A 13,045-nucleotide genomic window follows, 5' to 3' on the forward strand; every position below is an offset into this window, starting at 1 on the left:
GGCTCGCGGCTCTCTATGCCGACTAAGCTCGTGGGGCCAAACTCTCCAAAATCCTACTTTCTTGACTAAACTCGCTATTCTCTCGATCCTTAACTCCGCAGTGGGTTCTCCGGGATTTCCGCAAGGTCCGGGCTCAGTGTCCACTACTCACTCATTGTGAGCTAGATCACTGCCCTTATTCCTACTGTTGGAATTCCACACACTCACACCCTCTCTAGCGCGTCCTAGCACCATAGAGAAATTGGGGGAGGGGAGAACTTCTATTCCAGAATCCGGTATGTACAGGATATAAGGAACAATTATTTTTAGAATAATAGATGGGAAATATTGGTACCATATGGCACCTGCATACCTTATTAGGCGAAATAATAAAAAAAAGGGTAACAGTAACAATAAAAGAATATCAATCAATATCTGAAATGATGGCAAAATACGAAAATATAAGGAAATAAGCGATATCTCAATGGATTTGCAAAATTAAGAGCCGAAATTGGAAATGAAGCCGGAGATAAATTTCACACAGCCGATAAGCATTTTTACCAATTTATTAGACGCTGTGGGAACGAGTGAGGCTGGAATTCTGGGTTGCCGCTTGAGATTCCCACGCCCGCACATGCCCGTGACCTGCTGTGCCTAACTTCTCCAACACGGAACTCCGTCAAATCTCCACCGATTGGGACGTTCTAGATATCGTCAGAATCGTACGAATCAGGACTATTTTTAGATACCGAATCCGTATCGAGTTGTCGCATGAATGGAAGGGATTTTCTAATCATGGAAACGGGTATCCGAGCCGGCACTGCAAGTGGGCGATTATCCTGCCTACAGCGTCTCTGCAGTCTTGGGCCCGACTAGAGACTCAAGGGCATCCACCTCAACTTCTGGTTGTTTTTGGGTCAACAAGCCAGCAATCATGGCTTGATACAGCATGCCTTTCCTAGTGAACTTGTGCAGCTGGTTCTCAGTCAATTGGTCTGCACGGTCTAGGACCTCTCGTGGTCATTGCATAGTGGTGACAATTTCACCCTTGGAGAGTCTGATCAGGTACGGGTTTGGGTTGGTCAGAGGCAATTGGATGGGGTTCTGAGTGCCTACCAGCATGACAGGTGGTGGCAAATTGTCAGGGCCCGGCCTCGGACTCGGAGGCTCCCTGACCTCAACCCCTATCTGGCCTGTCCTCACACTATGCGGGGCATGAGATGTATAGTAAAAGAAAGGGAATATATACACTTGCCTATGCGGGGCATGAGATGAGAAGAAGGGTAAAGGTCTCATCTCCCCGCATGGTTGCTATATAAAGGAATGGGTCACATGCCCACAACTATACAGCTCTTAGAGTTGTGTAGTGTGACCCGGAGGGAACATCCAGGTGGCAGTGCCAAGCGTGGGAACGTTCTGGGCGAGTTGCTCGCCCAGAACTGTGGCTGTGACCCGTGGGAACATTCTGGGCGAGCTGCTCACTCAGAAAGTTCCCGCACTATCCCGTGCGCGCATGTACACAACACACAAAGGCAACAACAAGGCAACAGTCAAAGAATAAAAGGGGGTAAAGTAGGTGGGGAGTCCGGGGCACCCTAAGGCAGGGTGCTGAACCCTGACACAAATAGCCTCCTGGGCTCCACTGGCTGCTCCAACCTTTGACCAAACGTGTTCCTGAGTTGCTGTCATAACTGCCTGCAACTTCGACCTGTCTCACTGTGTACGGTTCTAGGGTCACATCTTCAACTAGCTTCAGGTGCCCAGTTCCTGACTTCGCTGTCTTCTTGACCTTGGCCGGTGCATCTGGTAATAGCGTCACTTGATAAACTGATCGATGGTGCAACTGGCTCCTGAGGGGAACCTGGTGCTCTGAATCTGCGACCTGCCAATATTCACATTCAGGCAGGTGCATTGTGTGCAGCTGGTAGGTTGTCTGTACATCCTCAGCTATAAGCAATGGAACCGTCATGCCCTTGAGGACATAGACTTCCACATCCCGCAACAGGACGTGCCCCAGCTGTGATGGTAGATAAAGATCTATGACCATGTAACCCTGACATTTGGCTTTTCCAGTCAACTGGACCAGATTCAGCTTCATCCCTTGCTGAAGTCTGGATCCTTCACTTTTGATGCAATCAAATAATTCAGCAGACATCAGCATGCAGGTGGCTCCAGAATCAGCCAACGCCTCGACCTCATGGCCATTGATGGCATTCACATGACATCGCACTCTACGCACATCGGATCCCAGGGACTGCTGACCCAGGGGACGATCGAACAACTTGTGTGCCTCATAGATTTCACCCATGGCCTGGTTGCACTGATGAGTTTCTCCTCATGGGGAATTTCACCCCAAGCACATGCAACAAGGTAGGCATCAGGCGTTGTAAGGGGGCAAGGGATCTACCACCCTAACGAGAAAGAGAGGGGGCCACAGTTGTTGGGAATGCTCAGGGGAGGTTCGGATGATGAGGAGGGGGGAGGAGAAATGGTCCGGTGCTATATGATAAAAATGATAAACTTGTAAATCTCACTGATAATCAAACTGATGGGGAACTCTGCCCCTGCACTATGTCTTGAACCTTTTTGGCTTTGTATTCACCACTCTGGGTGCTGGTAACGTCTGCTAAAACTTCATGTTCGTTGGGGAGCACCTCTCTCTGTTGGGGGAGTCCTTTTTGTAAATACAGGAAAGAGGGTAACTGTCATATCCATTCCTGGCCATTGACTTCCACTCACTCCGATCCTTCCAGTCTACCTCCACTCCTTCTTCACTAACCTCAGAGCTCCTGTATTCCGCAACCACCTCGGTACCCCTCGATGGTCACCACCCCCTCCTTTCAATTTATTACCTACACCTCCCTAAGTACGGAGCCCTGAAGGCTTCCAGACAGCTCCGATGTCCGCTAGCGCACTCCCACCTCCGCTGGGCAATACACTCGCTTGCCCTGCAAAGGCCACCTTCGGGCTTATCCCTCCTTTCCGTTTCTGGGTTATCGCCTACCTTTCCGTTAACCCCATAACCTGACTTGTCGGTAATATTCAATTGGCTAATGTCTAACCCCATTAGCTCCGCTCCGCTCAGCTCCACCATTTGCGGACCCACCCTCATTGTAACTATATATACTCAACTTGTACATAGGTTACACCTCAGTAATAAAATCGACTAGAGTTTACCCCCTTCAGTTCTGGTTGCCAGTTTAGTAAGTTAGGGCATGGACGTGTTACTTGGCACAGCGCTCCTGGCGTAAGTCGCTGAGGCCGAAGCCCTCCACCATGGAGACACTCCTTCGTCTCAACCTGGTCTCTGACAGTAACTATAAATATGAAAGAAATACGTGGAAATGCGAATGATCCGACAGGTTTAGGATGGCAACAGATCCACAAGGAACAAGAAAAAAGCAATATCAAAGAAATATTGACGTTGTTAAGGAAATAAAGAAACATGGCGATCGCCTCAACCGCTGAACCAAATCCGTCGCTCGTAACATCGTTCGACTCGTGTTGACAAGGGCCTTCCAACGATACCAAATTCGTCCGGATCGGTGGAGAATTGATGGAGATATGGAGGAAGCGGCGGAATATGCGGGCCGGTGACAGTTGCCCAATTTGGAAACTGATGGTTGTGCGTGGTCAGGAATGGCTTGAAAAAAATCGGAAAAAATATGGGAAACATGGAAGGGGTATCTGAAACAGTGGTAAATGTGTTTCAGAAGTGGGGTGCTTGATGTGGGTGGTAGAATTGCGATAATCAGCTTGTTTGCATGGTACCAGCTGTGCCCACCTACAGCGTCTCTTCGGGACTCTCTACATCTAGTACGTCCACAGGATCTGAGTTGGACAGGGTACAAAACTCGGTGTATGTCATATCCATCCCCGGCCATCGACTTCTGATCCCTCTGACTCCTCTGCTCTGCCTCCGCTCCTTCTTCACTAACCTCAGAGCTTCCACATTCCACAATCCCCTCGGTACCCCTTGATGGTCACCACCCCTCCTTTCAATTTATTACCTATTCTGCAACCATTTAGTGATGCTTTAAAACTTGTTCTTAAAGAAACAATAGTACCAGCTCATGCAAATAAAGTATTATTCTATTTAGCTCCTATATTAACTTTAGTATTTAGTTTATTAGGTTTAGGAGTTATACCTTTTGGTGAAGGTTTAGTTATATCTGATTTTTCTATGGGAATAAAATTATTTATAATATAACTACTTAATAACAATGAAATAGTAAATCAAAATACTCAAGTTAATACGTCAGTATATCTAAAAATATAAAAATTTAATATAATTGCGCTAGACAAACTAATTATTAATAAAATAATATAAATATATTTAGAATTATCTCTATGGATAATTACTTATATCTTTATATTATATTTAATATAAGTAAATTAATATTTTATAATAAATATAATAATTTATATAATAAGATATAAAAAAATACAAATCTTTCATTATTTATTATAATAACACTCACCCCTATGCCTCCCTAAGTACGGAGCCCCGAAGGCTTCCAGACAGCTCCGACGTCTGCTAGCATACTCCCGCCTCCGCTGGGCAATACACTTGCTTGCCCTGCAGAGCCCACCCTTGGGCCTATCCCTCCTTTCCGTTTCTGGGTTATCACCTGCCTTTCCATTAACCCCATAACCTGACTCATTGGTAATATTCAATCGGCTAATGTTTAACACCGTTAGCTCCGCTCCACCATTTGCGGACCCGCCCTCGCTGTAACTATATATACTCAACTTGTACATAGGTTACACTTCAGTAATAAAATCAACTAGAGTTTACCCCCTTTGAGTTCTGGTTGCCAGTTAGTAAGTTAGGGCATGGACATGTTACTTGGCACAGCACTCCTGGCACTAGTTGCTGAGGCCGAAGCCCTCCACCATGGAGACACTCTCTCGTCTCAACCCGGTCTCTGACAGTGTAAGCGACTGCAAATTCCGCTTCCTGCCCTTCCACCAAGGCAGTATACACCCGTCGATAGGAATGCTCCAACTTGGAAGGGCCACCTCAATCCTTGCGATCACTCTTGGTCCGGTCTGGCTTACGAGGTGGACAGTCATTGTCCCAGTGCAGGGCACTCCTGCAATGTCTACAGGGTCGAGGCAGCTTCTTACGTGATTTGAAATCACTCATGGGGTAGGTGTGGCTCTCTGACACTGCAGCTGCACTTCAAGCTTCTACTTGATCTGTTCCACATTTGTTCTTTTCAAAGTTCAACCTGGCGACCTTATTGGCAATGGCATTGATGCTGACCTCTTCGGTGGCCACCAGCTCGTCGTGTTTGAGCATGACCATTTGTTGGAGTGCCTCCGCTGTCTCGAGATGGTCGATGTTGACGTGGGCCCACCAACCTCTGGGAACATCCTCCAATAGCCTTTGGACTTCACCCTTCAGGATATCCTGACTTGGTATGTCAGCCAGAGGGTAGAGAGTGCACAATAATCGCAACTTGCATGTCACAAAATCGAGCAGTGTCTCCCTCGTGTGACCCTCACCTTTATGGTATCGACATGAGTGGTAACACTCTCATATTTTGTCGATAAATGCAGGCATCAAGAAGTAGTTGTCATATCCATACAATTCCGACCTCTGCTCCGGGCTCCCGGAACTCCAAACTCCGACTTCCAGAGCCCTACTTCCCTTCCGTCACCTTCTCCTTGCCGACTCCCAAGAGGTTATCCCACCTCCGGCTCGGACACCACCTTCGGTCTGACTCCGGAACATTCCGGGTCCGACCCCAACCTCGACACCTTCCAGACGAGTACACAAAACCTATGCTCCCGACTCCGGACCTCCGCTCCAGAATCCTGTTCACATCTCTGTCTCCGGAACCTCCGGTCTTAGCTCCGACCTCGGACTTTGACCCCACCTCCGCTTATACCCATTGTATTGGTTAGCTCATTCCATTTAATTATGTTTGCCAATATTCCGGAGTTTAACTTCCGAGTTCGGACTTTCCGGACTTATGTCAGACCTTGCAACTATTGCATTGTCCTATTCAATTCCGCTATTCTCCCTCATTCCTATTTGGGCTGCTGCTTCCTTTCTATTCAGTCAGCTAGCCATTCCCCACTCCCAACCTCCTTCCTTCCTCCTTGGGCCTTGGCCCTTCATTCCTCCTTTGAGAAACACCATTGAGTCAAACCCTTGACCCTCGGTGTCGTTCCTCTTTCCATCTCCCTTTGTCTCCTTTCGTCCTACCCTCGCTCCTTTTGATTCCGGACCCCTCCTTATATACAATGTACATAGTAACTTGTAACCTCAGTCTGAAATCGACATGAATTCCCCCAAGAGACTTTCCCTCTGCTAGATCCGAAATTAGGGACCCCTAGGACAACCAGCAATGGCACAGCGCTCCGCTTGAGTCGCTGAGGCCAAGGTCCCTCCACGCTAAGTCTCCGATTCCACTCCGGAGTCGTCTGTTTCCGCCCCGTTCTAACACCAGGCAAAAGAGTAGGGACCTGGGGGTAGAGTCTGAATCGAGTCAGAAGGAAGGGAAAGGATGGGTGGTGACAGTGCCAATACTGTGCCGTGGTCTGGGTGCTAGGAAACAATCAATAAATCTCACTAAATCAGTACTCACTCCTGGTCCTTCTTGGACAGTCTTCAGGAGGCTTCTTTAACGTATGGAGGGATCGCTCAACACGGGTGGCAAGAGGGGCGGTGTTCAGTCCGAGGTGAGTATCGGAGCAGACAGAGATAGGGTCGGAGAGGTAAGGAGGAGTAGAGGTGGCATGGGGGGTAAGAAGGAGGTGTGTTGCCAAGACCGAAGGTGAGTATCGGAACGGCAGCGGTAGGTTATGACTCCGGAGGTGAAGAGGGTGGAGGTCCGGAAGTCGGGTCGGGGTCGGGTATGCACGGATATGACACTGGTGTGATGTAAGCAGGATAACCTACTATACCCTACACTGCTAGTATTTTTGTGGTTTACGTTCCTTATGGGTTCCCCACATGTGAGGATCACCTACCAATGCCCATGGTGCATAAAAACAATTTATTTCATTTTATAATGGAGTACAATTGCACATAATGTGTTAGTACTGAATTGGTCCAGCCAAAAACTATTCTTGGCACTACTGGCTGCTGAGAGACGATCAAGGGTTCAAAAAATAGAGAAAAATACTAAACATGGATACCCCGAATTTCATCCAGATCGACCCAGCCATTGTGGAGCAATGGTGGTGACGATTTCTCATCTTACTGTGAGGTTCCACACAATGTCAAAAGACATGTGAGGGTGGCGGTGCCAAAAGTCCCATGTGGCAGAGCTGAGATCTGTACTTTGGGAGATTGCGAAACTGGTTTTTGGCCCAAAATGGAAATCACAAGCTGTACCAAAGTAAACAAACATCCAAAATGCACTCTTGAGTGCTCAGAAAAATCACAAAGGATGCATATGAAGATCCAATTGACATGGGGACTCTTGCAGACACTTTCCAGGACATCTGACCCTGTGCACAGGCCAATTTCACAATTCTCACACCCACCACTTGGTCAAATCTCAACCATTTGGGACAAATTTGGTATTGGGAGAAAGCTACAGACCTGGGGAATTGAATGGAGAGGTTGGGAAGGGATGCTACAGGTAGGAGGAGATGGATGAGTGTGGTGTGATGATGGAAATTGGTGGAGGATGGCAATTATAGCAGATATGGCCCACTTATCTCTCCTGTTTTTCTTTTTATTGAACTTCCACATCAGCCATACTGTCCACATGGTCCCCATAACAACGATCCTTTGTTTTATATTTACTTTTCATTTGTTTTTTCACCTTATTGCCATTCCATGTGTTTATAAGCCCTGTACACATAGGAATGGAAGAGAGACCTCCCTTTTGACTACAAAAGAGACTGTAGTGCTGAGAGATCCAAGTAGAGAAGAAACCCTGAGCTTAACTGCTTGAGTATTATAAGGAATCCCTGATGATTGTCCAAGAAGGACCAGGGGTATGTAATTCTTAAAGAGTTTTTGTGACTGGTTTTGTTCTGTTAGCACCTGGACCGAACCTAGGATGGGCTAAGGACACCCTAGACTCCCTCCCCACAAATTTGCTTGCATTTAGATTTCTAGCCTGCTTGCAGCGACCCAATAAGCATTGTAGGGCAACCTCAACCCTTTTCTGGGCACCTTAGTTTCAAAACCCCACTTATAAGTTTGTTGCCAGAAATTTTTGATTCCCACTGGTACAAGGGCATCATGAGGTTGACAAGGGGCCAGCTACTGCGAGCCTCTGGGAAGCAAGTATGTAGCATGCCCTCTTTTTTCAGCACATCTGATCTGCTCTCCTAGGCTTATGTAAGGAATGGTGGTGGTTTAGATTATTCCTGATTTATTCATTGTTGTACCTCCTGTATTTACTTATGTATTGTCCGGGGTTGAGTGAAGGGGACTTCACTCTTCCCCTCATCACGTTGAAATACTAAGTTCTGTACAACCTATATTTCAATTGTCTTGAGAACTGAAGAGGCACCAAGGTCGGCACCTACACCGACCTTACAGCTTATATACTGTCAGGGCCCAGCCCTGGACTCAGAGGCTCCCTGACCTCAACCCCCATCTGGCCTGTCCTCACACTATCCAGGGCATGAGATGAGAAGAAGGGTAAAGGTCTCATCTCCCTGCATGGTTGCTATATAAAGGAATGGGCCACATGCCCACAACTGTACAACTCCTAGAGTTGTGTAGTGTGACCCAGAGGGAACCTCCAGGTGGCAGTGCCCAGTGAGTGTGGGAAGATTCTGGGTGAGTTGCTCACCCAGAATGTTCCCACAGTTGTGGCAGTGCTGGTTTCTGGGTGAGCTGCTCACTCAGAAAGTTCCCACACTATCCCATGCATGTGGATACACAACACACATCAGCAAACTTGGTAGGGAGCTCTGTGAGCAAATTGAGTCTTTTTGCTGTGCACCCTCTACACATTGGGTGGAGAAAATTAAATGTTTGAATGATTTTGTTCTCCTAAGGATGCAGAAGTGCAAAGATAATATGTATATACATTTTTGGAAATGCATATTAAATGGCCAGCATCATTACTTGAAAAGCTCTATGAGCTCTATGAGCTCATAGAGCTTTTTGTTTTTAAATAATGGATGGTCTTCATATCTCCATGAAATCTGCTTAGTTATTTTGGCACCAGTAGTGCAAAGATAATATGGATATATGTGTGTGTAAAATGGCCATTGTCATTGCTCTGAAAGCTCATATACCTTTTGTGTTTACTAAAATCAGCACCTTATTTGTTTATTGCTATTTACAAAATATGAGGAAAACTCTGAAATTCAAAAATTTGCACTTTATCTTTCATCTCATTTCTTGCTCAAAACTCAACCAATTTTGATGATTCTATGTGACTTGGAAAGCACCAAAGTGTGGCAGTGTAACCATGCATGTTATGTAGGGTATAAATCAGTTTTAAAAAAGTGTTCCAAATGAAGTAAATTAAAAATACCACCAATAAAGCAAACAAAAAGCTGATGTATTCTTCAGATATCATCCAAGCCTTTGACACCAAATTTCCCATGGTCAAAAAGCCATGGTTATTTGGCTCCCCAAAACATGGTGGGAGACTTTTCTAACACTGAAACATACACTGCTACATTGCCCCACTTTGGCACTTTCCAATACACATTGAATTATCAAAAAAGTGATTTAATTTCTTTTCCAATTATTCCTAATTTCCTGAAATATCTCTCCCTAACTTAGCCCAAATTTTCTGATTTTTTGGACATTCTCCATTTTTAGAAAGTCCCCCATTTTCTGAAATTTCCTTAAATTTCCCTGACTTTTTAGAACCCCCCCAGTTCCCCCTCATTTTCCTCCCATTTTCCCCTTCATCCCCCCCTTCAATTCCCCCCCCCCCAATTCCCTCCACAATTTCCCCCCCATCCCCCCCTTCGATTTTCCCCTCATTCCTCCCCCATTTCCCCCCTTCAATTTCCCCCTCATTTCCCCCCCATTCCCCCTTCAAATTTCCCTTCATTCCCCCCTCATTCCCCCCCCCCCAATTCCCTCCTCAATTTCCCCCCATTCCCCCCTCAAATTTCCCCTCATTTTCCCTCATTTTCCTTAAGTAATTTCAGATTAACTGTATATGTATATCCCTAAATTTGGTCTATATATTAATTTGGCTATATACCCTTGGTGTGTAGTGCTGCATTGGGGGCTGAAAGTTAAGCTCAGTTTGTTCAGTTTCCTGCATGGTAGGGACTTGGCTGTGACTCATCACATGATGCCAGAGTCAATGCTCTTAAATTTTAATTTTGATATCAGATAAATTAAACACTCAGGGAGCTCATATAGATAATAGTCCCCTGTGTGCAAATATAGCTCTATGAGCTTTGACTACTTGTCAGAGCTTTGACTACATTGGGGAGCTCTGAGAGAAGGGGACCTGCAATTTCAAAGTACTGAAGCTCTAAGAGCTCTCAGGCCTCCACATCCAGGTTTGCTGATGCATAAAGGCAACAACAAGGCAACAATGGAAGGGGGAATGAAATGGGTGGGGAGTGTCAGGGGATGACTCCCAGGTCCCCATGACCCTCCCCTATGGTCCACAGCCTCACATGTAACTAGCCCTGTCCAGGGCACAATCCTACTACTGTGGGTAAGTGTCAGGGACGCGTCCGGGGTCGAGAGGGCCTGGGGGTAATGTCCGGCACTGAAGCCATCGCGGGGTGTGGAGTGGGCGTGCATACTGGTGGGCCCGATCCGGGACAGTGGTCCCTGGCCACTCAGTCTGAAGTGGAGAATGTGTTATTATTATTAAAGGGGAAAACTATACTACTTACCTGAAGTGGAGAATGTGAGAAGAAGGTTACTTCTTCGGTTCCCACTTCAGGTACATTTATGTACATGCAGCTTGAGTCACATGATGGGTGCCACGTCATCCTCGGAGGCAGCCGCAGGCATCTGGGTGTCCCCATGGGGGATCCCGAGAGCGTCCGCTGCATGCACGCGTGCTGGGCACAGCGGGAAGCCGTCTGGGGTGTGTGGGCCGGACGGGTCAATAGTACATCGATACAAAGGAAGGTGGTCCATGTAGATAGAAAGAAATAAACAGGAAGAGGAAGATGAAAAGAAAGAAATAAAGAAAGGGGAAGGAGAGGGAGGAAGGAGGGGGGAGGGGGATAGACAGCGGGGAGCGGGTGTGGTGTGGCCGGGTGGGTCTGGGTGGACCCGGGTCAGGTGGGTGTGCCCTGACAGTAAGGAGATGAGAAGGAAGCTAACTTCTCATCTTCCCACAGTGGCCACAATATCAGGAAAACTTCTGGGAATATCTGGAAGTCACATGAAGGAAGAGACCTGGGGCTCAGAGCAAGCAGCACATGGAGCATGCAGTGCAGAGTGCATGCGGGAAGTGCAGCAGCCAGGTGCAGGTCCGGGTCTGGATCTGGGTCCAGATGCAGGTCTGGGCTAGGTCACAGTGTGTGCCCTGACAGGGAGTCTGGGGCACCCAAAGGCAGGGTGCTGAACCCTGACATACACCAAGCACTTCCATCTCACTCCAGGACAGCATCATGGCCCTTAGATTATCAACAGGGAAAACATTCAGTGCCTACAAGGGAAACAATTCCCCTGCAGCCAATGGCTACCCTCAAACACCTTCATCCCCTGGCTTGCTTTCTTCTGCTGCTTTGGATCTCAGCAACAAGAGTATAGGCTCTACCCTGGATATGGGCTTACTGACTATATTGGCCCCCAATGAGGATGATATCCTGACAGGCTACCTTGAGGATGGTGAGGTTTTCCCTCCTGTAGAGCTGAACAAAAGGTTAGTTGTCAGGCTGCTCAGGTGCTCCAAAAAAGCTGCCTTACTGCTCAGTAGGGACAAAAACACCAGCCTGCCCTTAATGGAGCCCCTTCAACAAGCCCACCTGCCAAGCCCATGGCCTTCCTTGCATCCAGCTGTTGCAAGAAAGTGCTCAATGCAGCAAGCTGGAAGAAAAGGTGTGAAGGGAAAAAGCCCATGACAAAGCCCACCCTGAGCAAAAGCAGGGAAAAGACAGATGCCGCTCCCAAGTCATGCTTAAAGGGAGGTTGCACAGACAGGTGACCAATTTCCTTGCCCCCACCCTGCTTTCCACTCAAGAAACAGCTGCAAGCGGTGTCTCCAGGCCCAGGCAAAAAACATTCATGGCTGATGAAGTGCTAGTTTGAAGCCTGGAAACTCATTCCCATGTGTTACAATGGCTATGTCCCATCCCATATGAGCAAGTCCAAGCTTTGCCCAAGATGTTATGAAGCTGAAAGTTTCTCATAATTTTCCTAGGCCCAATCTCAAAGGCCCGACCCAAATTTTAGACAAGGAGGGAAGGCTCTTGATGCTCTGGACATTCCCCCACTTGGTAACTAGCACAGATGCTTTCCAGATTGGGCTACTACATCACATAGATGTGCTTTTTGGCCCCTCAGTGAGGGTTTTGTGGGAGGGAAACTGGGGCCAGTTTGGTACTGTGCACTTCAGGTTTAACAGAGCAAACAGAAATAATAATAAAGTAGGTGGTGTGGAGCTTCAAACACTGTTTTACTGAGTAGGGTTCTCCAGTATCCCTTCCTCACTGCCTACCACCAGCAGAACAAAATGCTAGTGGAGGAGTTCATAGATTCACAGGAATTCCAACTCATCAGGTGCATTGTAGGGCTCCACTATCTTAGCCATGGCTAACAGCCAGTGGTTATTCCACCAGCTTGAGGTACTCTCCAAAACTGTAATCCTGCATCATGAAATCATGAGGAGTCATGACATGTCATGACAATTGAATTGAATCAGACATTTTTTACATTAAAAATTTTGGTTTTCATGACAGTTCATGACAAATTGTCATGAACCATCATGTGCTGACAAGGTTCATGATGGCTGGTGACACAATATGCCATGATGCCTCATGGAGGTTCATGAGTGTCATGGAGTGTCATACATATGTTTATTTTTGTCATGACCATGCACTCTGACCCGGATGCTGGCCCTTATTTGTCACCTGACCCATTCAGTTTCCTTACTATATAACTTTAGTCTGAATATCAACATGGTTTAGTCCCCCTAGTAAGGCA

At 47.0% G+C, this 13,045-nt stretch overlaps 2 protein-coding genes across 2 annotated transcripts; both read left to right on the forward strand.

The window, feature by feature from the left end:
* Positions 1-3,958: 3,958 nt before the first annotated feature.
* Positions 3,959-4,189, forward strand: EI90DRAFT_2933468 (uncharacterized protein; the record flags this gene model as incomplete). The annotated part of the gene is made up of 1 exon (XM_039055095.1): positions 3,959-4,189. The coding sequence occupies one exon, from the start codon at positions 3,959-3,961 to the stop codon at positions 4,187-4,189; it is 231 nt and encodes a 76-aa protein (XP_038911965.1).
* A 7,322-nt stretch (positions 4,190-11,511) lies between these two features.
* Positions 11,512-12,347, forward strand: EI90DRAFT_3129325 (uncharacterized protein; the record flags this gene model as incomplete). Its single annotated transcript, XM_039064185.1, has 2 exons — positions 11,512-11,765; positions 12,278-12,347. 2 exons carry the CDS (start codon positions 11,512-11,514, stop codon positions 12,345-12,347), a joined length of 324 nt encoding a protein of 107 aa, XP_038911966.1.
* Positions 12,348-13,045: the final 698 nt, after the last annotated feature.

The sequence above is a fragment of the Cantharellus anzutake genome, assembly GCF_015039405.1.
Source record: "Cantharellus anzutake strain C23 chromosome Unknown EI90scaffold_56, whole genome shotgun sequence".
NCBI lineage: Eukaryota > Fungi > Basidiomycota > Agaricomycetes > Cantharellales > Hydnaceae > Cantharellus > Cantharellus anzutake.